This window comes from Fundulus heteroclitus, chromosome 15 (genome assembly GCF_011125445.2).
Source record: "Fundulus heteroclitus isolate FHET01 chromosome 15, MU-UCD_Fhet_4.1, whole genome shotgun sequence".
NCBI lineage: Eukaryota > Metazoa > Chordata > Actinopteri > Cyprinodontiformes > Fundulidae > Fundulus > Fundulus heteroclitus.
This window is the reverse complement of record NC_046375.1, coordinates 15,580,125-15,605,979: the sequence shown is the minus strand read 5'-3', so window position 1 is coordinate 15,605,979 and position 25,855 is coordinate 15,580,125. Positions and strand designations below refer to the sequence as shown.

General features: G+C 40.7%; 1 protein-coding gene across 1 annotated transcript; it reads left to right on the top strand.

Annotated features, from left to right (window-relative positions):
• Positions 1 to 1,611: 1,611 nt before the first annotated feature.
• Positions 1,612 to 25,855, top strand: ppp1r14c (protein phosphatase 1, regulatory (inhibitor) subunit 14C). The gene is made up of 4 exons (XM_012868795.3): positions 1,612 to 1,966; positions 21,724 to 21,807; positions 22,310 to 22,342; positions 24,057 to 25,855. The coding sequence occupies exons 1-4, from the start codon at positions 1,733 to 1,735 to the stop codon at positions 24,129 to 24,131; spliced, it is 426 nt and encodes a 141-aa protein (XP_012724249.3). The 5' UTR covers positions 1,612 to 1,732; the 3' UTR covers positions 24,132 to 25,855.

Sequence of the window (25,855 nt, the reverse complement as noted above, 5' to 3'; positions counted from 1 at the left end):
AACTAAACCAAGTCTGGTTTTTAGTAATGATTGCTGGTTGTTTGTGGTGCTATTTGACTTGAAATTAAAACAAAAAAAGTGGTTAATAAAAAGACTAACACTATGTTGTACCTCACATTTTCCAATTTAAGAATATTTTAATTTATCTTTATGCTATTTGAAAAGCCATCTGTGAAAATTCCAAGTAGAGTCAAGCACCTGTACTGGCAGGCCAAATGTGTGCCATTCCCAAATTTTATTATTTATTTATTTTACAATGATTTGCAAAATGGAAACACGGGCCTTTTTTAGCCTGCATACTGCAGCATAGCAAAGAAATGGTTATTGGGAAAAAAAATCAATGAGTGATGAACGACTCACACAATAGCAAAATGTTTGACCACAAAACCTGGTCAAACATAATTTTATGAATCAAAATGACCAATAGATGGCGCAAAAGTTCTTTCACCAAGTTTTTCTCTTCGTGTTCCTAAGAAAGTGTAAACATGACAAATTTACAGAGATTTTTTTTTAATGAAAACATAGAAAAAAAGGAATTCTTCAATGTCCTTTCATTAAATGCTCTTTCCTAAATGACATAAGCAAACACTATTATAGAAGTGGTGTAAAGAAATAAATGATCCTTGAAGAGTTCATTCATCTCCACAATTAAATTCAAAAAGTTTCTCTCGCATAGATGCATAATACACACAGCAATATGTTCCAAGCGATATAATACCAGGCATTTCTATTGGAAATCAAAAATCACATAATCAAAGTCGATGGACAATGAAACGATCAGTCATGATTTGAGGAGCCACATCTTCCGCTCATGTAGGTCCAACTGTCCCCACTGCCAAATATACCAGTACTTGGTTTAATCACCATAGTATCACTGTGCTCGTCAGGCCAGCCAACTAACCCGACAGAAACCCAGACACCATCTATGGTATCGTCTCCATGCCACGCTGCATCGAGGCAGTAATTCATGTAAAAGGAGCCGCAACCGAGTATTAAGTTCAATACTGTAAATCACACACCTTCAGTAGGGCATTTATGTGTCCGATGTAATATTAAAACTAGTTTCTAACAAAGACAAGATGGAACATCAATTTGCACAAATAAACATTTAATAACAGTATGTATAATACTATACAATGTATAATAATATGTGTATAATATAATGTATAATAATATACATTCTTTAGGGGGAAAATCAGAGTTTATCCTTTTGAACCGAATTACTGAATCAAGTAAAAGTTTCAATGATATTCTAATTTAGTGACATACACCTGTACAGTTGGGCCTGAGTAACCGGCCCTCTTGGTCCCCTCAATCTGTTGTGCAGATTAAGGGCAATCGGTTGACTCAATGCAATTAATAATAATAATAATAATAATAATAATAATAATAATAATAATAATAATAATAATAATAATAATAATAATAACAACAACAATAATAATAATAATAATAATAATAATAATAATAATAATATGTCCATAAATGGAACTTTTTCTGCAATTTCTAAACCTTTGAACCATAAACAAACACCAGTCATCCCGCATTTCGCTCAGCGCTGGCTCCGCCCCCTCGGCTCTCTACGGCGCTGCGCTTTAAATAGCAACTGTTTAAAAGCTGCCGCACACTCTCCTGTCTGCCGTGCAGCGCCGCAGTCTCTCTGTCTCCCCCTTACTCACTCCATCAACACATTTATCCAAGCGACAAAAAAAAAAAACCCTCTCATCCTGCCATGTCGGCCGCCAGCACCGAGCCCAGCGCCCCTCTGCCCGCCGCCGGCAGCCGCGTCTTTTTCCAAGGTGCGCCCGGCGTGAGCTGCGTGAGCTCCGGCCCCATCAACGGGGAGGACCCGGTGCAGAAGAAGCAGGGCAAAGTGACGGTCAAGTACGACAGGAAGGAGCTGCGGAAGAGACTCAACCTGGAGGAGTGGATCATCGAGCAGCTCAGCGAGTTGTATGACTGTGAGGTGAGTGAAGGATGGGTCACCCTTCGTTAGTGGGACGCCCTTCAAACCCGCATGGAGACAGACAGGGGGAAATAATGCGGGCCGATTCTTCCACATATATTCATTACTTCAGACTTTCTCGTCACCCCGCGGTGGCAGTGTGACAGATCTACCTGTCTCGACTGAACGCTGCACATCACACGCAAACTAAAAAAAAATCAGAATAAATCACAGCCGCGTTAAACTCCAACTTTTCACACCCAGCAGCCTGAAGCTCTCATTTCCTTTACGCCATTAAGTGCTGATGAATTCAAGAGTCGATATGTAATTCTGTGGCTCTGCTGGTATCAGATCTGTCTCTGTCGCTGAGCAGAGGATGGGTGGCTGATTTCCCAGGGCCGGGGGAAAAAAAGGCAGTAGCAGAGAAACCGCATGTTTGTCCTTTTTACGCACCGGCGCGCCCCCCACCTCCCGCAAAGCCTGCAGCTATAAAAAAGGGAATAATGGGTGCATCCGCGTATATAGACAGTAAAATCTGTGTCATTTCTTGTAAACGACACTAACAGCCCCTTTCATCGAGGTCCTTTAAGGCAAGACCCAAGCTGCTCGGTTTATTATGTGGGTTTATGAGATGGTGTGTGAGTCGCAGTTCATTCCTGTGACGTTTACGTGGCAACGATTTTTTTTCTTCTGCCCCCCCCCCCCCTCAACCCATTTTCACTTTTCTGGGGTGCATCTGTCTATGCGCCCTAGTGGCTGCCCAATTACTGTGCGCTCACACGTCTGCGCCTGGCATTCTTTAACATTTAATTTAAAAGGGGGATGGGAAGCTCCATGTGCGCATGTGGAGAGAGAGAGAGAGAGAGAGAGAGAGAGAGAGAGAGAGAGAGAGAGAGAGAGAGAGAGAGAGAGAGAGAGAGAGAGAGAGAGTCGGGGGCTCCGGATAGCAGCGAATCCCCTTCCCACTCCTCTTTGCCACATACAGTATGCTGCCAGAGCCATGTAGGGGGATGGGGGTTTGAGAAGATGGAAAGAAGGGCACTGGGTTAAATGATGTGCTGATGCTGTGACTCTCCTCGCCAGCCAATCACCTCCTCCGACTCGCAGCCCCCTCCTTACGGCAGAGGGTTTGCACAAACACACACATGTCCACGCACAATCTGTCTGTCACCTCTAAATCACCCAATCGGATGATTATACCCTATGGCACACATAGAGGACAACACCTTGGGTAGAAAAGGAGGGGATGAATGAAGCTGGAGTTATTTGCTTGCATTTGGTGCAAACCTATATTGGATTTTTGTTTCGGCATTTTGACGCATCACAGGCACAAACTTCAATGTTGTTTTTTTTATTTTTTATTTTTTATTGGGATGTTATGTGATAGAGCAACACAAAGTAGTGCTTAATTGTGAATAGATAAGAAAACAATACATATGATGCCATGAAATAAAATCCACTGCCTTTGAGAAGGTTAACTATCTCTTCAAAAGCTTCAGAAGTTTTAAAGAACATTAACCGCCCATTAATCATTTTAAGCATCTTAAAAGCCCAAGAGTACAACAGAGAGCCCGGGGGAAAAATGAAGAGAAGTTTAGGTTACAAGCCAATACTTAAAAGAGTTGAAAATATCATGGCAGAGCTGCAAAGCTACCAACATTCGGCCATCCGCTTATAAATAGTTGCCCTGTCAACACAGTCTCCCACCTGAGCGTTGACTCTCTACAGCTCATCCAGAGTTACCCCTTTGCTGCCCATCTGATTCATGTTCTCCTGCAGAATAGAAATGTGCACCATGCTTATTTAGTAGGAAAAAAAAAGAAAAGAAAAGCATATGTAATTTTCCTTTCACTTCACCAGTATGCTCAATTGTATTTTGGTCTCACAGGTACAATCCCTTTGTTTGTGGTTTTTAACAAAACAAAGTGTGAAAAAATAAAATCTGTGGTATGTAACTGTTAAACTGGATTTGCAAATTGTGCACAGGAGGTAAGCCCCAAGCAACAATCACAGCACCGAGATTTCAACTGCCAACATCCAAACCTGTTCTGTGAAATTGTTCCTCGGTAAAGAGGGAACATTGCAATGCAAATATTTCCCACCACTGGAGACAAACAAACTCTGCGTGTGGGCATCGTTGCCTGAAACTCCGAACGTATGCCGAAAACGCAGCAAATGTGAAATTCTCTAGAGCTCTCTAATGCAGACTGATGCTTTTTTTCATGTTTGTCATCTTGTTTGCAATCTTCTCTTCCTCTTTATAGCCCTCTTTATTTGCTCTGGTAGGGTTCTCATCTGAGCTGAAATAACCATAGCCTTCCTTCCAAGTGCAATGGTTAAACCTTTCAAAGCTGACTGAGCTCCTGGCTACATGTCAGTGTCCCACCAGCAGGATGCAGCTAATGCAAATTGCTAATGCTAATGCTTTTCTGTTTCATGACATCTTTTACCATTTGACCTCAGTCCATGCAGTAAAGACATCCTCTTCATATCTTTTCACATAGCAAACAGGACAATATCACATGATGATCCACCCCAGGCTCTCCTGCCAGTTTCGGATAAAACAGAGCGCTATTAGCCTGAGGTGACACGGAGTTTGGAAGGATTTCAAGAAAATCCGGTGCTGAAACCAGCGCCTGACACGATGTTGACACGTCAACATGTCAGCGCATTGTTAAAGCTGTCCTTCCACTCATCGGGATGACATCGTTTGAGCAATTGGTTTTTATTGCTTACCAGTAATCTATTGCGTGTATGGCCGTAAACAGGAAGTCCCACCCCATTCACACCTGAACGTACCTCCATGCAGAAAACCAAACTGGATTCAGGAGTGTGTTTTAAGCACCGGCGGTGTGAGATACGTGTAGGCTTGGAGGCGCTGCAGATTTGACCACGCTGGTCTTGCTTAAAGGTCATCGTGTGTATCAGTTTCATAAGAAAACCCGATAGTGCATCTGACACAATCACGTGGGGGGAGGGGGGGGTCGTATCTTTTAGTGAAAGCCAGGGCAGGTTGTTTGCTGAGGCAGAAATGTGTCAGAAAAGGCTAAATGTTATCTCCGGGTTATGCTTTTCTGTCGGTGAGAATTTGATTTTCACTGAGTCGGTAATAAGGGTACTAGTAGATTTTTTTTTCTTTTTTCTTTTTAACTCACTGATGATTAATGTTCGAACAAGGCTAAATGGTGCTTGAAGACGGGATTAGTTCAAAGGTAACAAAATACTGTTGCGGGAACATGTAGATTTATTTGTCTGAAATTCAACTCTTAGCATTTTTGACGTGTTGTTCAAATGCAGTGCGTCAGCCATTTGCATGTGTACAACTTTCAAGACTTGAAATGATTACATCATTTATGTATTCAGTAAAAAAAAAACATTGTTTTAGTTACAGGTTAATAGCCACACGTGTATAATCCCTGAAGCAGGTATAGTTAACAATCTCTAAGAAACAGTAGAAGTTAGAGCAAGAAATCTTGGGCTGACTAGTGTTGGGAATCATTCTCTTTTTCTCTAGTGGTAACGCCACAGTCTGTGTTTAAAAAATAACTTACATGGATTGCTGATAATCTGGTGGTGCCCTATCTAAGTAAATTTGGATAAAATTACTAATTTAACTAACTTAGTAATTCCCTGTGGCACTTATTAACACTACAAACTACATCTATTGTTACCCAACATATCCAATGTAATTGGATATGTTGGGTAACATATCCAATTACATTGGATATGTAATTGGATATAATTTAATGAATATAATTTAATAATTGTTAATGCTAATATAACATTATTATTGACAAATATAATTTAATGAATATTACAGAGCAAATGAGAGAAAGAGCAAACTTGTGCACTGGCATTGTCAATAATAATGTTATAATGCTAATGAAGAGCATTATTATCAGCTTGTGCACGGAAGCTGGAATTACTGAGCTCCAGGAAGGAAAGCTCAAACAGAAAATGTAATATCTCTGGTCAACCAGCAGTTTAGATGGGATAGGATGCCACACATATGTAGAGAAAGTTGCAAGGATAAACTGTTTATTTTCGCTTGTGAGAGTTTGTGTCTAATTTAGCATGTGTCACTCATGCTCCAGTGCAATCCTGTCAGTGTGTTTCTTTATGGTTGGAAAGTGTAAAAAGGGAAGGAGGAAATTATTGCCAGATCTGAGCTCCAATCTTCAGCTGACAGTATGATTTTTGAAAAGTGTCCTGTTTTTAACACATTTAAACATCCATCCATCCATCCATCCATCCATCCATCCATCCATCCATCCATCCATCCATCCATCCATCCTTTTCTCCAGCTACATTCTCCAGTCTTTTTGGGGTGATTTGACGCTGTTGGCAGACAAGAAGGAGAAATATTGTTAAATGGATAGCTGTGATTTTAGGTCCGGCTTTCTTTTCCTCAACAGACCGGAGCGGAGCCTCAATCCATTCCGGCCGCGGACCGCTCCAGTTGACACTGAAGGTCATTGCTCATAGCTGCCAACAAAATCACATTAAAAAAAACAGAGACAAGACCCCGGGGTCCCCCTGGGTAACCTGAAATAGGGACATTTAATCCTGCTTTGTCTTTTTTTTTTTTTTTCATGAACATGAATTCAAGACAAATACTTATCTTACCTATTATTCTCTGTGCGAGTCTCTGTCTCCTTTGTTCTCTGAGTAATTGAAAAGCAGAAAGTGAACTCCGTCTAGGAGAGGTGCCCCTCTGCTCTCCGGGGATTAGCTGACTTTGTTCATCTGTCTGTTTTAAGGAACAGACAAGCAAGTGTAGAGAGCAGCAAGAAGTATAAAGCGGAATGCTTCGACTACAGTTTACCATGCTTACGAGACACCGATGTTCGTGGATATTATTTGTACTTCATCCTTATTGGCCGTGTTTTCTAATTCCTCATCAACGTAAGTCAAACGTCCCTGTCGGTTTGTGAAAACGGACCCACCGACACACTCCCACTCTTTTTCTAAGAGATGAGGTGGACTATAATGGAGTGCACGTTGACGCTGAGGTCCAGTCTAGGTGATTAAAAGGCAGAACGTGTCAGCCCACTGATGGATCTCCCTGCCTAAGAGCAATCAATGAAGATAATGCAAGACCTAAACCCTCGCTTGACGGCAGTAAATCCATTATACACTTTTGCGTTTTGCATGTTGCTATGTGTATGTCTTCGAGATGCAAATGAGAGGAAGTGATGCCCTACTTTTCAGCGGCGCTGCCAGCCCAGGCGCTGTTGGTATACAGGGCTTCTGCCCTCAGGCTTTCAGTGTCTGCGGGTTTGCATGGGGCCATGTGGCCGTTTTTTTTAGGCTGATGATACTGCGGTATGCTTCAGCAGACGCACAGTGGCGGCTTCTCATAAACCGATGCCTATGACAGTGATTTGGTAGGTCAGTGTGCATATTCAGGACAAATTGAGCAAAAACAAATCCTTCAGTTAATGTTTATGCAGTTGATACAAAGGTTTCTGAGTGCCATTCCTGTGGTCCCTGGATTCTTGTCACTACAGCGAGGTGTGCTGGTTAATTTCCAATCTAGGCTTTCTGTAGGACGGCCTCCGGGTTTGTATTTGCGTTCCTTAGTGTGTGTACGGTACAAACAAATCTGCATATTGTTGCTAAATTCTCCGCCTTGAAGTGTCAAGTGTCACTTCTGCTTTAAAACGTCTTTCATCTCTCTCTGTCTCCAACTGCTTCCCATCTGACGCCGTCAATAAGATGTTCTCTCTCCGTGTGCCTGTCGCGCGTTTCTTGCTGGGGAACAAGAGCAACCACGAGAGCCTCGCATAGAACCCGAGGAGCGGAATTCAAGCCCAAGTCATTAGAGCCGTTCGATAGCATGCAGGGGAAAACACACGTCGGCGCTCATTGACAGGAGTATTCCTTTACATACAGACTCACCTAACGCGGCGTGCTGCAAGCACACACAACCAAACAAGTCCGGTGCCTTGCAAAGCTATTCATACTCCTCGAGGTTTCTCCCATTTTGTTGCGTTACAACCTGAAGGAAGAGAAGATCAAAGCAGGATTAGGTTATAAAACAATATCTCAATCTTTGAACATCTTGCATGATTGAATCTTCCGAAACGGAATATGGCACGACTGATAAGGGACCAAGCTAAATTGTCAGCCTCGTAGAGGGCAGCATTAATCAGAAGAGCAGCCAAGAGGACCATGATAACTCTGGAAGACCTGCAGAGAGCCATAGCTCAGGTGGATTCTATGCTAACACGCTACAAATCTGTTTTTCTTGGAGTTTGGCAAGAAGAAAGGCATTGCTGAAAGAAGGTCTCAAGAAGTCCTGTTGGTAGTTAGCCACAAGCCTTTTAAAGGACACAGGAAACATAGTTTAGCAAGGCGTTCGGGCCGGGAGAGACCGAAGCTAAACTATTTGGCCTGCATGCAAATGTAGGCCAAATGGGTGATCTGGATGTCACCCTGAAAACATCTTGCGGTGAAACATGGTAGTGACAGACATTCTGCTGTGATAAGGTTTTTAGGTTTTTTTTCCTCTCAGGAGGGGGATGCTGGTCAGAGTGGACAGGAAGATGGGGGGAACTAATATCAGTGCAATGCTGGAGGAAAAGCTGGCAGAGGCTCCAAAAGACCCGAGGTCCATCCAGTAGAACAGCATCCTTAAACATACAGCAAGAGCTACAATGAGACGCTTTAGATTATTCATGAGTTACATTGACCGGGCCAAAGTACATGTCTATATTCAACTGAGAGTCTTGCAAAACCTTAAAATTGCTGTTTGCTTGCATTTTGCATTCACCCTAACTGAGTTTGAGCTGCTTGCCAAAGAAGAACAGCAAACGATGTCTGTAGATGTCTACAGATGTCTGCAGAGTCTTTGGTTACCAGAATAACGGCCGTTAATTAAATTATTACAGCCACCCTTACTGATCCACAGACAGAGATGAGGGAAGGTGAGTCTCGCGTTTACTAGATCCATGGTTGGACATTTATATAGTTGCCATTTAAATCTCACGGACAAAAATAGATATTCACCGAGCGTCTGTGTCCGAGCACACGTCCACACATTTCACTCACACGCGTGCATCTGCTCCTTAACAAATCAGAGGTGTTGACGAGGAGGTCTGTCAGCCAGCAGAAAGCCACCAGCTGCTGAGACACACTGGCAGCACCAGAGTGTCGATTTCAAAAATCAACACTGAGGACAAAGGTTACGGTGTGTTTATTGGCCCTCTGCTTTTGCCCGGGCTACTTTTTTCTGGCCTCTTTTTCTCTGTCTGTACTCCTCGAACTCCGCTTTCCTAAACTTCACTCCAATTTTTCATTAAGATTCTTTCAGCATTCTCTTTTATTTTGGGATCCGTGTGTATTTTCTGCAAACACATATGTATCAACCATTTTAGGAAATGGTGACCTTTAACACATGTTTTTTGGAACGGCAAAAATCATGTATGCTGCGGAAGAACAGATAATATATTATAATGCAGCCAAATTAATCCAGGCCTTAATCCAGGCTAATATGCCTGGATTAGGGTTAAAAATCAGTGAATAAAATCCTTGCAAAGCACATGTTCTACTTATTTTTTTCCCAAATAGTTTATACTGATGTTCTTGTCTTGCCCAAGTTAACTACTGGTTTCTCGGTCAGCAGGGTTGTAGACTGGCTGTGTGGAACCACTCTCTTGGCTCAGAGCTGGGAGGAGAAGATGCAAAGCAGTGTCTGCGTTTGCAGCGAGTAGATGGTAGAAGGAGACAGAGGATGACAGTTGTTTTGACTCTCAAAGCCAGGGCTAAGTGTCCTCTTCTATTGTGTGTGTGCGTGTGTGTATTTCTATTTATTCACATTTGCATGTGCAAAATGGCTCATGCAAAAGCCAAACCATTGGATTTGTTCAGGAAAGAAGTGCTTTTATTTCTTTAAGCAAAACTGGATCTTATTTTCAGGCATGTTTTTTTTTTACCTTGTTTACATCACTGCGTTTAAAAAGGGGTAAACCTTGAATTTAAACACATTCCTTCGCACTCTGACCTCCTTTTCTGCTCGCTATGACCCCGATGCCATCGATGTTTTCAAGCCCAGCGTTCGGTTTGCTTTGAGGGCAAAGGTCTGAGCGGGCCTCAGCTGTCGATTCATTTGCCTCAGGGAGGAACTGTCTGGATTATTTGCAAATACAGTAGCACAACGTCTGTCTCACATATGCCATTCTGCCATTGTTCTGTTTTGATGATAAAACGGTAAAACTTAGCTCTTGAATAGAAACAAGGAGTTTAGCGAGAGGGCGATACTGCCTGGTAACAGTATGATGCTCCAGGTGTTGATGTGAGCTGTTGGTGAGGCTGCTGATGCAAGCTGTTTACGTAAAGCTGGAAGATGGGGATTAGTTACGACCTGGAGGACCCAAAGATTAATTAACTGTAGGCTTTGAAGCATCCATCAAACTGCCTGTGAGATCAGGGACAAAATCAAGTTTAATAAAGAATTGGTGTGTTTGCTCAAGATATGAATGTAATGCGATCAGCGAGTCGGCAGCGTCTGGTGGTTATGTGGTGGGTTAGAATGTGCATGGTCTGTGTCTTTAACCAGCTAATATGGTAAAAAAAGAAAAGATGATTGGACACAAAACTGTTTTAGCAAGTCACCAGTGAAAATAGTCACAAGAGAAAAACACTTTAAGAAACCAAAAGGTGAAACCAGATTTTTACATGCGCTATAAAAAAGACATATATCCTTTTTTTTCCTATTGTCTGACATTACATCAGACGAAACTTTTAGGTTAACCAACAATATTTCATTTGCTTAATACAACTTTTTTTTTTTGCTTTGTTTAAAGTCAGAAATTTGATTTTGCTTTAAACTATTTGTATAAGCCCAGATGATGATGTCATGGCTTTACAAGCTTGTCTAGGTTAATTTACAACATTTGAGGGAGCTAGAATCACAATTGTGGGTGCATTTGAACGCAGCACGTCTAACATGCGGCGTTCTTGTTTGATATAATGGAAAAGTCAACAGAAATCAGCAAAGATACCAGGAAGAAGTGGACCTCCACATGTTTGGTTCACCCTTCCCAGAAGCCCGAAGGTGCTACCACATACTGTACATCTGTTCAAACTATTCCATGTCCAGTCATCATAACGTTCATGGAGGAGACGGGTTCTGCGTCCCAGTTATGACCATTTTTTCCCGGTTCGGAACGTGCGTGTTGACTTTGGAAGAAAAGTAGAACATCTCCGGAAGGTAGCATTAACAAAAATTAAATGAGTCCTTTAACAAGTTAGGCTGAAAGGCCACTCAGAGGAGAAGAAGCCACTGCTCGACAGGAACATGAAAAGTCCGATTATAGTTTGAAAATTTATGACACATTAAGAAAGTAATAAAAGATCTCTATAGAAATCTATAATTGTTCTGGCATTTCTCAAATCGAAATGATTTTGACGACCCTTGCTCACCAAAACCCCGAAAGCATTTTGTCTGAATTAATATCACATTTTGAGAAGGGCACTGTAGAGCTAACTATTTATATTTTTAGGTGCAAATTTCCCTCGAGGACCTCTCCCCTCCAATCCTCTGTTTTCTAGCCGTTCTCCTTTTTGATACAGTGTCCTCTGGAGTAGAGCTGAATCAGCGTGGGAAAAGCTGTGACTGCAGCTGCTAGCGTCACCCAGTAAAGTACGGCTTCAGCAAACAGCTGCGCCGACCGGCGATAGGGAGTCACTTCAAAGTGGGGGGGAGGGATAAGAAACATGTAATCCATGAAGACCCTGAACGCCACCTTTGCAAAGTCTCTCTCGTCTTCCAGACTGTTTTTACTGTTTGTCCCTTTCCCTCCTCTTGATCCTTCAGAGCAATTTCTCCATGCCCTTCTGTAAATTCTCTGTGGTTTCGGTTCCTCCACCCTCGATAACTTAATCTCAGGGGATAATCTCAGCCCACCTTGAGCTCCCCAGCACTTTGATGTGACACAGTGTGCCAGGATACAGAGGAAGAAAGCTGAGCTGGGAGATTTTACAGCGTTGCACAATCCTCCTCTTCTTTCTCCTCCTCCTCTTCATCATCATCACCACGGTGACCCATTTATCTGTGCTCGCTTTGTCTCATTGTACCTGAGTTTAATGTCTTTCCTATTCTAGTTCTGTAGTTTTTAGCCACCTTTGGTTTCTCTTCTCTCTAAGTTTTAGACCCATCAACATTTCCGATTAAATATTATACTCAATATTTTTGTCTTTATTGGAATTACACATTTCTATGTATTTTAATGGGATTGTATGTGAATGAGCAATACTAAGCAGAGTGGATTTGGAAGAGGAAGGAAAATAATGCATGGCTTTTATTTCTTTATAGATGTAAACCCTAAAATGTGGCATGCATTTTTGTAGTGTTCTGGAGTTGGCATGTGGCAAACTACAAAAAGGGGCTCCATTTGACTTTTTTGCCACTCTTCCATAAAGGCCAGATCTTTGGAGGCGCTTTCATCAGATTCTTCCACCATGAACTGTGGATACTAGCAGCTCCCACAGGAAGTTCCAGATAGAGGTACCAGGGAGATTTGTTTGCTAAAACACTTCATCTTAAAGTTTGTCAGCAACTTTCTTCTAGATTACAACTAGATGAAAGCTCTTGCAGACTAACTAGAAGTGTGGTGAAAAATACTTTTAAGAAAGTAAAAATCACAATTATATATATATATATATATATATATATATATATATATATATATATATATATATATAAAATCTAATTTTAGTCCCATAGAAAGGTGAAACAAAATAGCCACTGAGACTTGATCTGAAGTTGTTTCCAAGCACAAATGTAAATCAGCATCTCTGTATTGCGAAATCTAATTTGAAATCGTCCTAGAAAACCTATCTCACCAAGGTGAAATTATTTACCCTAAAAAATGCATTACGCCATGACTTCACATTTTAGTTAACTACAACAAAGTACGATTTAGTCGACTAAATTGTGACTTCATGTGCTGTCAAAATGAACAGCCGTTGTGGCTGATTTTCTGCTGTTTTCACACAGAAAACATTTTACAAAGCTAAATTACTATTGTGTTTGATATTTCTTAAGTAATTTATTCCCAATGTAGTATGATTCTGATTTTACTCAGACACTCTAGAGCAGAAAATACCAAACAAGTAGTCAGGCCTTAAAATCTGAATTACTTAGAAGCAAGTACAAGAGTTGTCATTTTTGATAATCAGAAATATTACCCGGTTGGGCAGTTCCTTTCTCCTCTAAAAACCATGCATGCACCGGTACTGACCTATCCAAATATACCCTTGCTAGACTCTAACATGCATTACAAATGTAGCCCTCTGAATTCTCGATTGATTGCACTTTGTGTGGAAAGATAAGCCAGATAATGGCTTATCTTAAACAGGTCCGGGACTCTTCAGAACGTGTTGTTTTTACACCGTTCACTCCGTGGAATACACGAGGCCGTCTGCATCTCAGTCCACCTCTGAATGTGGTCGGAGCAGTGAGATCTCGCCGCATCTAAAACGCGTCTGAGGTGGATTCACACGTTCGCCGAAAGACGTTATCAAGTTCCTCAGACATGTTTTCAATATTGGATGGGAACAGGGTCCTTCGCTCAGCAGAGCGATCACACAACACATTTCAGGAAAAGATTCACAGATAGATGTAGATGTAGGTCAGGAAATATGTTAACCAGCACTTCATCTTAGATTCGTATGCATGGTATGTTTGTAAGGCTTATATAATCTACAGTTTACATATATTTTTACTTTATAGTACACATAATAGCACACAATATCAGCTTTTCTGCAGAATATCCAGCTTTTCTATAAAATCTGCAAAAAACAGTTTATAAGACAGCATTTATTTGACACAAAGACACAAACAATTGCTGTACCGCAAAGGGCATAGATGTTGCAGTTTAGCATTTTACCAGCATGAAGCAGAAAGCTGTGTAGCAGTCTGGTGGTTCTACTTGGATGTTGCAGCACAGTTTACTTGATGGCAGAAGTACAAAAAGCCCACGGAGAGGTCATTAGAAGTCTCTGACTAGCAGCACTGAATTAGATCCTGAGCAGGAGGGGTAGAGACACTCCAATGACCTCCTCAGCTCCCCTCACTATCCTCCGCAGGGCCCTAATGTCTGCAGATGGACAGAAGTGTGTCAACACAGTCTCAGCTTTGCAGAACGCCGTAGGGAGGAATGTCCTGTGTGTTTCCTGAGAAAGCGTAGTCTTCGTTGCTTCGTAATGCCGCAGGTGCTGTTCCACCAGGTGACGTCTACAGACCTACACTCTGAGGATTAATACCATCACCGCTCTCTAAACAGCGTTAATAGGAAAAAAAATGTAATTTGTAATTTGTTAACTGTTTGATCTTAGTTGAAAGAAGTTGATTTTCAATGTCTTTCTCTGGGCATTTTTATGTTTTTTTCCAACAAATCCAGCAATTTATGCTTACAATTTATTTAAAAACGTTGACAGGGAAAGGCAAAGAGGGACAGATTATGCAGGTATGAGGTTAAAAGACGGGTAAGAGCACCAAGATTGGGTATAAAAGAAACGTCCAACCAAGGCTACATGTATCCAGTAATTGGATAGTAACTCAGAACTGCATTTATATTAGCATTAACCATATTTAGTTGTATTGGATATCCAGTCATAGCAAAAATAAACAAGACACCCTTAAAATTGGAAGCTTGCATGCACACTATATCACTTGAAGGTTTGGACCTTCCTTAGGGGAAGTGTGTCCAAACGTTTGACAGGTAGTGTAGTTTGTACACATCTTCTGATTTTGGTCTGTACTTTTTAAAACCATTTTGGCTTCGTTTTTATTTGATAAATAATTACATAGTGGAATCTGTTATGTGTGGTTCTGCATGCAATATTTAAAAGAAATATGCATCAAGTTGGTTGATGCATCAAATATGCATCAACCAAGCCAGGTTTTGCAGACTTCCTTTAAATTTTAACAGGCAAGTTGTATAATGTGTTTTTTTTCCAAGGCCAGTTTTGGTCTGGTAATGTCTAAAGCCATTTTTAATTTAATGTTTCGTCTCCGCTCCTGGGCTGGAAACCACCTGCATTAGCGGTTGGGTAATCATCTCCTTCAGAACAGCAATTATATCAAACTGGTCGCTCTGGTTCATGTAAGAGGGTTATGAATAGTGACTGCAGTGAATCATTTAGCCAAGTAAAGCGACTCCTCGCGCCTTTTGTTCATGGATACTGCTTGAATATTGTCTGAATGGAGTTTGTGTTGACTCACAGGGCCGGGCCGCTCACATTAGCTTTGATTCGCCTCGCCACCACGACTGAAGCCAAGTGAAAACGCTGCCGGCTGCTGCGCCGACGGTGAAAACAAGCCCTGACACACATGCGCTCTCAGCTGTCTGCGCACACACTGCAAGCTCACAGGCTGACAGTCCAGCTTTTGTGTTTCGCTGTCAGGCTTTCAGTTCTTTGCGGGTTCCCGCACACTGTCTTCACAAAGTTGCCTTCATTGCAAAAAAAAAAAAAAAAAAAAGAAAACACAGCTCCCTGTGCACACATCCTCTTCACACACCAACTCTTTCATCATTTTATTTCTTATTTGCATATGCAAATGCACAAATTAGCCTCTCTATAGTACATAAGGACAGAAATTCACTTTTTTTTTTTTTAAATTGCCTCTGCATTTATAAGCGCTTGCATGGCTGTTAACTTGTGATGTTGCCTGCTGTCATTTTATTAACTTTGAAAATTATCTTCCCGGTCGCAGTGGAATGGGGTTAGACTATTTTAAGCCCTCACTCTCTGCCAGGACTAAATATCTGCAGTGTTTCCCGGCATGCCGGCTGGTTGTGTCTTTTAATTTGAGCCACAGCATCTCCCATCTGATACATCTGAAGGCGCTCGCACACGACGAGACAATAGAGCAGAGTGCGTCTCTCGAAGATTAATGGTGGCAACCGCTCGTTTGGATATGAGGAGTTCGTATGTAGCCTGGCAATAGCCCACGGTCATGCTTCACACTCCGGCCATGTCTGCAGTCATCACCAATCACAGTGGTGCGGCGTGATGGACTGCCTGCTGACAAGGGGAACAATCGGCCTCTCACAGAGGTCAGTGAGTGAGTGATGACCCTAGCAGACAGACAGATGGACAGACGGAAAGACAGAGGGGACCGAGCTTTGCTGTCCATCCTCAAATCCTAATGGATCTACTCGCTTTATGTTATTTGTCCTAATTTCCCCTGCAAAGCCACGTCTTTATTTCCATCAGGCTGGTTTATGAATACTGTCTTCAACAATGGGCTGGGATGCTCGGATGCTTAATACAATTTCAAACAAGGCTGTATCACTAGTTCATTTGTGGTTTTAAATGCCGGCACTTTTCATAAGGATATTTGTTTTATCAAACAAAGTGATTGAGTGTTTTATCATTGGTGCCGGTCTATACAACCCTCTTCCCACTTTTCACTGTGCTGCAGCTAAATGAAATCTAGGCCAGCTAACTGACTTCCTCATTTCTCTAATTTATTCTGAGTATGCATATGGTTGTGCTAGCTCTGTCAGGATAAAGTTAGAGAAAACAAAAGAACAAAACAAAATGAAGACCAAGGAACACAACACACTGTTTGAGGGGAAAATATGGATACATATAAAGTGAGGTTGGGCAAAAAAAAAAAGACTTCCCCATCTTTGAAAATCTCCCGGAGCACTGCTCAGGCATTATGGCTCCACTGTAGGCAAGGAGAACATTAATTCAGAAAACAGCCAAGAGACCCATAGCAACTCTGGGGGAGCTGCAGAGAAATAAAACTCAAGTGGGAGAATGTGTTGACAGCACGACTCTTAGGTGTGCATGGCAGCAAATCTTGTTGTTTTTTGTATAAAAGAAGGGTAAGAGAAAAGCCACTAATGAAAAAAACCTATAATAAGTCCTGTTTATGACAGCTCAGCACAGAAGAAGGGGCTCAGGACACACTTTATTTTATTCCTGCAGCACAACCTTTGGCTTTGACTTTCTTGACTGACATCATAATTTCAGGTCATTTAAGACAAGCAGCTACTGTTTGGTGTAAAGTATTTCCTTTTTCACAGAGCAATAGCCAGTGATGTTTAACTACTCAGCCCTGAAAAGCTCGCATTGGATTTTTAGTTTGAAATAATCCCCGAGAGCAATAAAGGTACCCTAACCCATCATTAGACAGAAAGGATGTTGTCGGTGGGTGAAACGGAGTTTTTGTCAGGAAGTCGTCAAAATGCTGGGGATTGCGACAGTAATTAGACAGACAGGAACATTTGGAAACAAAGGTTCAGCGTGATAATTATATGTCAATTTAATTACCACACGTGGTAAGTTTGCTTTATTTCTGAACCTTTAAACTAATAAGTGATGATTTCTACTACTGTTTGAATGGCAAATATATTATGCTGTTTTAAGAATATAGAGTATTAATATGGTATACAAGTTACCAAATAAATAAAGTATTCCACTTAAATTACGGCACAGAGATATATATTTTTCAAAGGCATAAAAAATTAACCCACCATTTTGTTTTGGCTAAATTTAGATTCACAAATTGCACATTTGTTGACAAACCTGTTTTAACAAAGTAAAGATGATCCTGGATCAAAATGTAATTTTTGTAACTTTATTGTTCTTGATATCTGTTTTTATGTTGTTATTATTAATTTTTTTCTTTTAATCATGCTTTGGCAATAAGTTTGTTTCAGTACCTATTTTTTAAGCCGTCAGATCAAATAAGCAGGATCCATATATTAATATAAAAATCAGCCCTTTTAGTCTTGAGCTGCCAAATCATATACATATGCCTCAAACAATGCTTTGCTTATAATTCAGGTTTTTTTAGATTAATTTTTTTTTACTGATGAAGAGCTATAAAGTCTAATTTTTTAAATTTTTGTTACAATTATTTCATAATTTATTTATGCGGTTGAAACCACATATGTTAATAAGATACTTAAAAAGACAAAAAAATTTCTTACTGAAATTTTCCTTTTCTATTTCTTATTGCTACATAGTGCAATAATCGGATAGTTGTTTTTTGAGATTTGTTTATTACTTTCTCTTATTCTCTAAGAATATTATGTATTTAAACAACTTGGGAAAGCCTTAAAAAAAAAACACGATGCCACAGCTTCTGATTGTTTCTCTACATTTGGGTTACCTGGAGGCACATTTATGGGATATATTTAGTGGAAACACCTCTAACACACTGCTTCTTTGTTTGACATAATGGAGTACTTCCTTCTTCTCCAGAGAGGAAGCCAGATTAGTTTACAAATGCTCTCAGGGACAAAGACCCATAATGTTTGGGGACTTTTCCTTTGGTCTGATTAAACTAAAATTGCAGCGCTTTGACATAATGACCATCGTTACATTTGGGGTATAGGCTGTGTCAGCGTTTTGTTAGGGGGTGCGTTTGCTGCAGGAAGGATTGGTGCAATTTGCAAGATAGATAGCATCATCAAAGAACATTATGTGGATACACTTGAGTAATAACCCAAACATTAGAATGGAACGTAAAGCTTTAGGCTAAATGGATTGTCTAAATGGACAATGAACCTAAACATACAGTTAAATTAGTTACATACTGGACAAAAAAGTCAATATTTTTTAAAGTGGCCATCAAAAAGCCCTGAAAATATGTGGACAGAGCTAAAAAAAAAAAGTGCGGGAGAGAAATGTAACCTCCAAACTGGACGCCAGAAATAACTTTTTCTTAGTAACACAGTTATGTCCTTAAACATTTCTGAATTCATCCACAGTATAGAAATAAAAATAATCTGTAAAAAAAACCAAACAAACAAAAAAAAAAAAACCTGTGTTTATTTGGCATTTAGCAAATTTATATCATTTTGGTAATCCTGATTCCAATCAGGAACTGAATGTGGCTGCGATGTGGTGTGAAGGACTGCGGCGGAGACTAAGCTATTTTCATTCAACATGGATGACAAGCTGACAGTTGGCCGTCTGCAGTCAGCCTGAGTTTTATGACACAACCAATTATTACTACCGAGACGAGTCCAGAGAGGAGCCAGCCTGCAGAAGAGTGAGTGAGGAGGCTGGAGTGGCAATTAGGTGAAAGCGTCGCTAGATAGCGCCATTTCTGGTTGGCGATAATGTCAGACGAGCAGCAAGCAAAAGTGTTGACTGCCAATTGTCATGCCAAAGTGAACTCACCTTTACAGTGACAAAAGGAGACAATTCTGTGTATGAAACAACTGATTGCGACTGTTGTCCAATCTGCATTAAACAGTGACCCCAAGTTTCGTATACTTTTGGTTCTTGCCTGACAAAGTTGCTTATTTCTACAAAATCTGAAATACCAATGGTTAGAAATAAGAATTGCTTTCTGCTAGCCTGTTGTGTACATGTGTGCACGGCCAAACAAGACTGGGTCAGTAAACGACAACATGTTGTAAGATATAAATTATTTATATCGACTTGTGTTTGCATTTAATGATCTGGTTGGGAACCACTGGTTTGGTTTTAGTTTTTAGTTGTACTACACCATGGTGAACACAGTTCTGTTAAGTTAATTAGCATTAGCGTGATCTTAGCGGTACGCTTTAAGATTGTGTGTTTTTGCATTGTCATTTTAATGTTTATATTTTGCACTGATTTCACTCCAACCTGCCCACACAAAACCAAGCCTGGTGACTTTAATTCTGGGAGCTAATATCATTCATGCTCTAATGCTCCTTGTCTTAATACCACGCTTTGCTCCTGGCTATATTACAAACACACACACACACACACACATACACACACACAACGGCAGAATAAATTCCCTGTTGCCGTGTTAGCAACACAGATGAGAAATTATCTCACAGACATTGTTATGAAAAGATGGTTAGCAGGTAGCTGTGAGCCACACTCCTTTCCTGTTTTATGTCAGATTGCATCTCCTGGACCTGAGATAGGCACTTCATTTTAATCGTTGAGTAACAAAGATAGTAATGCAGCCTTTTAGCATGAGCAGCAAAGGTTTTCAGCGTAACATACGTGAGCGAAAAAGTGTACAGTGCATGGCAAAAGTGTTCATCCCCCTTGGCATTTTTCCATGTTTTGTTGCCTTATAACCTGGAATTAAAATGGATATTTTGCGAGTTTTCACAATTTTCTTCATAGAACATGCCTACAACTTTGAAAATACATTGTATATTTGATTGGGAAGGAAACAACAAATGAGACAAAGTAATAGAAAACTCAGTACATTCAGGGCCATCTTAAACAATTCCAGCTGCAGGTGACTTTGGTCTGTGAGCTCGCCACATCTCGTTACTGGGATTTGTGGATGTTCGTCAAGGCAGAACTGCTCCATCTGCTTCATGTTGGATGATTTTTTTTTTCTTGTGATCTTCTAGTCTAGCCACATATTCTCAATGTTATTGAGGTCTTGACTTTGACAAGGCCGTTCCAACACATTTAAATGTTTCCACCAAAAACAAGTTGGGTGTTGCTTTAGCGGGATGCTTCGGGTCATTGCCCTGCTGGAAGGTGAACCTTCGGCCCAGTCTCAAATCACAGGCAGAGTGAAGAATATCCCTGAATTTAGCATCACTCATTTTTCCCTCAACTCGGACCAGTTTCCCAGTCCCTGCTGCTGAAATTTTTTTTTTTAAAACGCCACCCCGACTTGTACTTCTCAACAACTATGTCCCTGACTTGTTTGGAGAGCTCTTTGGTCTTCATGGTATGATGGCTCTTGGTTAGTGGTGCAGCCTCTGGGGCCTTTCAGAAAAGTTATGTTTATACTGATAGATCTAGTGACTCTTACATTGCACACAGTTGGACTTCATTTCACTAATTGTGACTTTTAAAGGTAATCGGTTGAATAGAACTACCAGGTCCATAGCAAGAGGGGGGTAAGTAAATATGCACATGCCAAATCTTCATTTAAAAACAATTTTCATCCATTTTTGTATATACTTTTCTTATTTCACTTCACCAACCTGAACTGTTTTGTGCAGATCCATCATATAACGAAGATAAGATTACAATTACAGGTTGGAATGTAAAAAGCCAAGGGGGATACTTGAATACTTTTGCAAGGTAGTGTATCATCAAGTTCTCGTCAAAGACAGAATATGAGCATTTGAACATTTCCCATATGCTATTATCCAGGATATTTAATTAACCTTCTGTGAGGTAGCACATTAAAATCAAAGAGAAATATTGTTGTCAACAAGTTGCACATATTGGCGTTTTGGAATAAAATCTGTTGCTGAAAGCCATTCTCATTTCAAGGAACTAAGAGAGCAACATGCAAAAGCAGCGAGAAAGTGTTGCCTTGGTTGCCTGCTTAAACCTGACTTGGAAGATGGTAGAGGGTAATCAAAAAATCTTCTTTGACAGCAGAAGTTACTTAACTATTAATGTTTGGTATAAATGTTGAGTAAATAACGATGGAGAAAATGACTGGGTGCTGATGCTCCATTCATTTAAGAGCCTCTATGCTTCCCAAAAGGAGAGCATTTGTAGGACACGTCATCATGTGGTTGTTAGGAGGGGAAGGTTTATCCTGCCTGCCTGCTTCTTCTGCTAAAGCCTTGGGTGGAAATAAAAATGAAACATTGGGGCTTTGATGTGGCATCAAGCTGAATGGCGCCTCCAACCACGGAGCCACTAAACGGCCCAACCCCGGCACAATGACATTTCCAAACCATGTATGTTCCTAAGCCTGTTGCCAACACACATGTTCCAGTAGCATTTTTGATTAGAAGTCTCTATTTTCTTGTCTTGTCTTCCCATTTAAAGCTTTTTTTAGCCGTTCTCTAACAAAGAGTTTCCTTGTGTTACAGGAGGAGGAGATGCCAGACGTAGAGATAGACATTGATGACTTGTTGGAGGTCAACAGTGATGATGAGAGAGCCAGCAAACTACAGGTATATTCTTGTGTGTGTGTGTGTGTGTGTGTGTGTGTGTGTGTGTGTGTGTGTGTGTGTGTGTGTGTGTGTGTGTGTGTGTGTGTGTGTGTGTGTGTGTGTGTGTATCTCCAAGTCTATAGTGGAGAATAGGAATCAGACATTCTTCTTCTAGAGTTATGATTGGTTGTTTGGCTTTTAGGCTATTTGACATTTTGGCTATTCAATATAGCTAAAGGTTTCAAATACCTGTTAAAATGATGTGACGATAAAGGTGCTGATGCTGAGAAAAAAGGGGATTTAGAAATTCTAAGCTGTAATAGAAATAGCTAAATCTAAAAAGATGAAACAAAGTTACACAGTCTGTTTCAAGAGTCGCCGTGCGAGGCAAGGCGAGACTCCAACACCTAGGTAGAATGCAAGTATGTGTTAGTTAAAGCTGGAAAAGCAGAATCAGCTGTGGTTTTAAAGATAAACTGTGACAAATATCCAAACAACAGTTTCTTTCTCCTTCTTTCCTCAGGAATCACTAACAGACTGTTACAAACCCACAGAGGTGAGTTTATTTGGAGCACAGACAACATGCAACACGACTGCCTGCACCCGGTTTGTTCCGCTACGCCTATAGTTACCCAATGAACAATGCGTGCACAAGAGCCAATAACCTGCCTGTTATGGGGCTTCATAATATTTGTTACGTACTGTGTTCACTGTAATGTGTTCAGAGGTAAGAGCCTTTGTTTAGATGAGGTGGCATTAGTCTAGCTGCGTGATTAAAGGTATTACCGACCAATCACATTAACTCCACACATGGTGATTTTTTTTTTTTTTTCGGTCTGAGCTCCCCATCTGTCATCGTCAACGTGTGTGGTTTCATTACAAGGTCATTGCTACAATAACCCGCCACTACTCGCATACCCTAAGTTCCTCCATTTGAATCCTGTTAAATGTCTAACAATTACTTTTACCTTTACCGTGATCTACAACTAACCCTAAAACCAATGTTTGATGCTCAAAACCCACTCTATACCCGTTTGGGCCGTACTTAGATTTGTGTTCTCTACCTACCCACCCGTCAGGATTCAGGGACGGTGCACCCAGCTACCGGCAAACACGTGCCTTCAGTCAGGCGAAAATAAGAGATGAAAGACGGAGGTATTGGAAAAGGATGAACGGAAGGCGAAAGAACATTTGGGACGGCTTCTAGAGGGTAGAGGGAGGGGAAATAACAGGAGATTAAAGATATGAGGCGAACAGAGGAGAGATGAGAAAGAGAGGGGTGTTGGGGGGAAAATGAAAGAAAACACCTGCTGGGTAAAAGATGAATGCAGGTATACAGGAAGGAAGGGGGGGTGGATGTAGAATTAGATCATGAGCGCTGTCACGTATAATGAGGTGGTTTATACTCCTGCCATCATTGAACTTGTTACAACGTCTCGCCTGAGTCTGAGAGACAACGCTTTATCCTCCTTCCTTATTGACTTTCTCCACCTTGTAGATAAGTGTTTAGATTTGTGTCTCAGCGTCTGCTTCTCTTTAATCAGTGCGTATGACAATGATCTCTGCCAGACATCCAGCGTTGCTTTTGCTACTGACATCGCTCATTGCACAGAAAGCCTAATTTCATCAAGCAGCCGCAGGGTCTCGGATCTAGATTTATGTGTCCCTGCACTCTGAAAGTCCTGCTAGCAAATAATCATGAAACCATGATAAAAGTTCCCCGGTCACTGGACTACTGTGACATTTTTTGACTTCATGTCAAAATGCATTGGTGTTGGGGTGGTTGCAGCATTGGCGCTGCCAAGCATGCTTTAGCTGCATCTTTTTTATTTTTTTCCGTTCTCTTTTGGAGAAAAAAAATGCCTCAAAATTTAAAAACAAATATTTGATCAATTAGACTAAATGATTAAATATATCTTTTGGTATTTGTATCAGAGCTCCTTTTAGCCCATCATATTTAGCTAATCTAGCTTTATGGTCCACTAAAATACATCGTTTCAGTTGGTTCTTGTTCCTCAAAAAATCTCTTTAAGCCTATCGTTTCAGGATTTTTTTTTTTTTTATTTGAATTTTTTCTTAACTCTTGTCAATTATCTACAACTTAGAACGAGGCGGCTGTGTTGTTTTGCCAACTCAAACCCGCGCTGAACAAAGGTTGAAGACTCGAGAACGATTTCTTTTACCGGGAGCCTTTAAACGCCTCCTTAATAATCCCCTTGGACTTTGTGCGTCTGGTTGGTCTAACTTTGTTTTCCCTTGCTTCTTTTCAGGACTTTGTCCGTGAGTTGCTGTCAAGGATAAGGGGGATGAGGAAACTCAGCGCTCCGACCAAGAAGGGTCTATAATGGCTTTCTCGTCCAGGATCAACCAACCATAAACTATGTCACTCCAGCTTCACCTACTTTAATCACCCGTCATGAGCTGTCATAATACAGAATTGTTTGTCAAAACACTAGGAACCACCCCGCAACCAGCCGACATGCATCACAATATCCATAATCTGGCACTTTCATTTTCAAGCACAGAGAATTACGAGTCATGACAACATAAGACTGTTGACAGGTACTTACGCAAAAAAAAAAAAAGAACAAGGAAAAAAACAAAAAAACTGCGCGCGTGTCTTGAGTGACAGAAAAAAATGTAAAGCCCAGGAATGTGCCCGTACTGCAAGTGTGTTTAAAACGAGAACATGCCTAAATCATGCTCAGTTCACACTTTTAAGACCAACCATGCATTTACAAAAATTCCTCAAGACAAAAATAACAAATAGATTTCAAAACAGGTGGTTAGAAAAAGTTACAGTAGGTGCACAATTAGCTGTAGCACTATATAAACACAGTGCTTGAATATTTCTTTTTTTTCCCCCCCTTTCTTTTTCACTGGGGTGTCTCGCTGTTACGTCTTTTTAAGAGCAAACGTACAGTATGTTGCCATTTCTTGTCCACGTACGTAAAGTGTGATTTTCTGCTGTTTTTTTTGGTTTTCATTCAGCTTTTTGTCCTTTTTCCCCCCCATCAGTGTGATCAGATGTGAGGGAGAGATGTTCTTGTGGTTGATTTTTAAGGCACAAAGCATTATAATTATGCATAATTCCTCCTCTCAGTTGCTTTTTTTTAAACCTATATCCTCTGAATAGAGTTGGGACATATTTAACAAAACACTATGAATATTTTTGCTAGTTAGTCAGTGTTGTACTTTTCATCTCAGCAAGGCATGATGGGTGTTGCGGTTCTCTGTCTGAGACCGCAAACGCCTGTATGATTGGCAGCCTTTCATTGATCATGTACTTCCTGCCGATGTGGTGACCATTTGAGCTCCGACATTGTAGTTTTCTCTCGTTGGTAGCGTTTACCTCTGCTCGCCTGTTTCTCTGAGAACGGACAACGTGTTGCCTTTAAGGACATTCAGGATCAGTTCCCTTTTTTGTCAGCAGTAAACCTCGACTACTGACAGCTGAATGGTAAACATCCTGGGGGCAAAACCTGAGGCCAACATACAGTATTCATAAAGAGTCTATACACCCCTGTTAAAATGCCAGAGTTATCTGGTAAAAAAAATAAAAAAAATAATAATAAGGCCAAGATAAATGATTTCAAAGCGTTTTCCACCCTTAATGTGGCTAATAATGTTAACAACGAAATGAAAATCGTTTAGGGTAAAAAAAAATAAAATAAAGTACAGTAATGTGGTGGCACATCAGTAAGGCTAATACATACTTTGTTCAAGCACCTTTTGATTTTATTACTGCATTTATGTTTTCATGAAGGGGTCTACCAGCATCTGGACCTGCCATTGTTTGCCCACCCTTCTTTGCAAACAAGCTCCAAATCCTTCAAAATGTGAGGTTATCTCCTGTGCCCTCCTGAGTGATGCTTTTTGACACAGAGATTCGGAGGATGCTGTAGAAGCTCTATGTTTCTTTCTGCGAGATGCAACCAAAATAAATAAATAAAAGAAGTCAGGAAAATCCTTCTAGAATAGCCAAACTTTATTTCAGCTTAATTAGAAGGACTCAAATGTAGTTAGTTATGTTTATTTCCCCTATCTAGAATATATATATATATATATA

Coding starts and splice junctions, on each gene's coding strand:
- ppp1r14c (XM_012868795.3), top strand. CDS start 1,733: ATGTCGGCCGCCAGCACCGAGCCCAGCGCCCCTCTGCCCGCCGCCGGC. Junction 1,967..21,723: donor GCGAGTTGTATGACTGTGAG/GTGAGTGAAGGA, acceptor CTTGTGTTACAG/GAGGAGGAGATGCCAGACGT. Junction 21,808..22,309: donor AGAGAGCCAGCAAACTACAG/GTATATTCTTGT, acceptor TTCTTTCCTCAG/GAATCACTAACAGACTGTTA.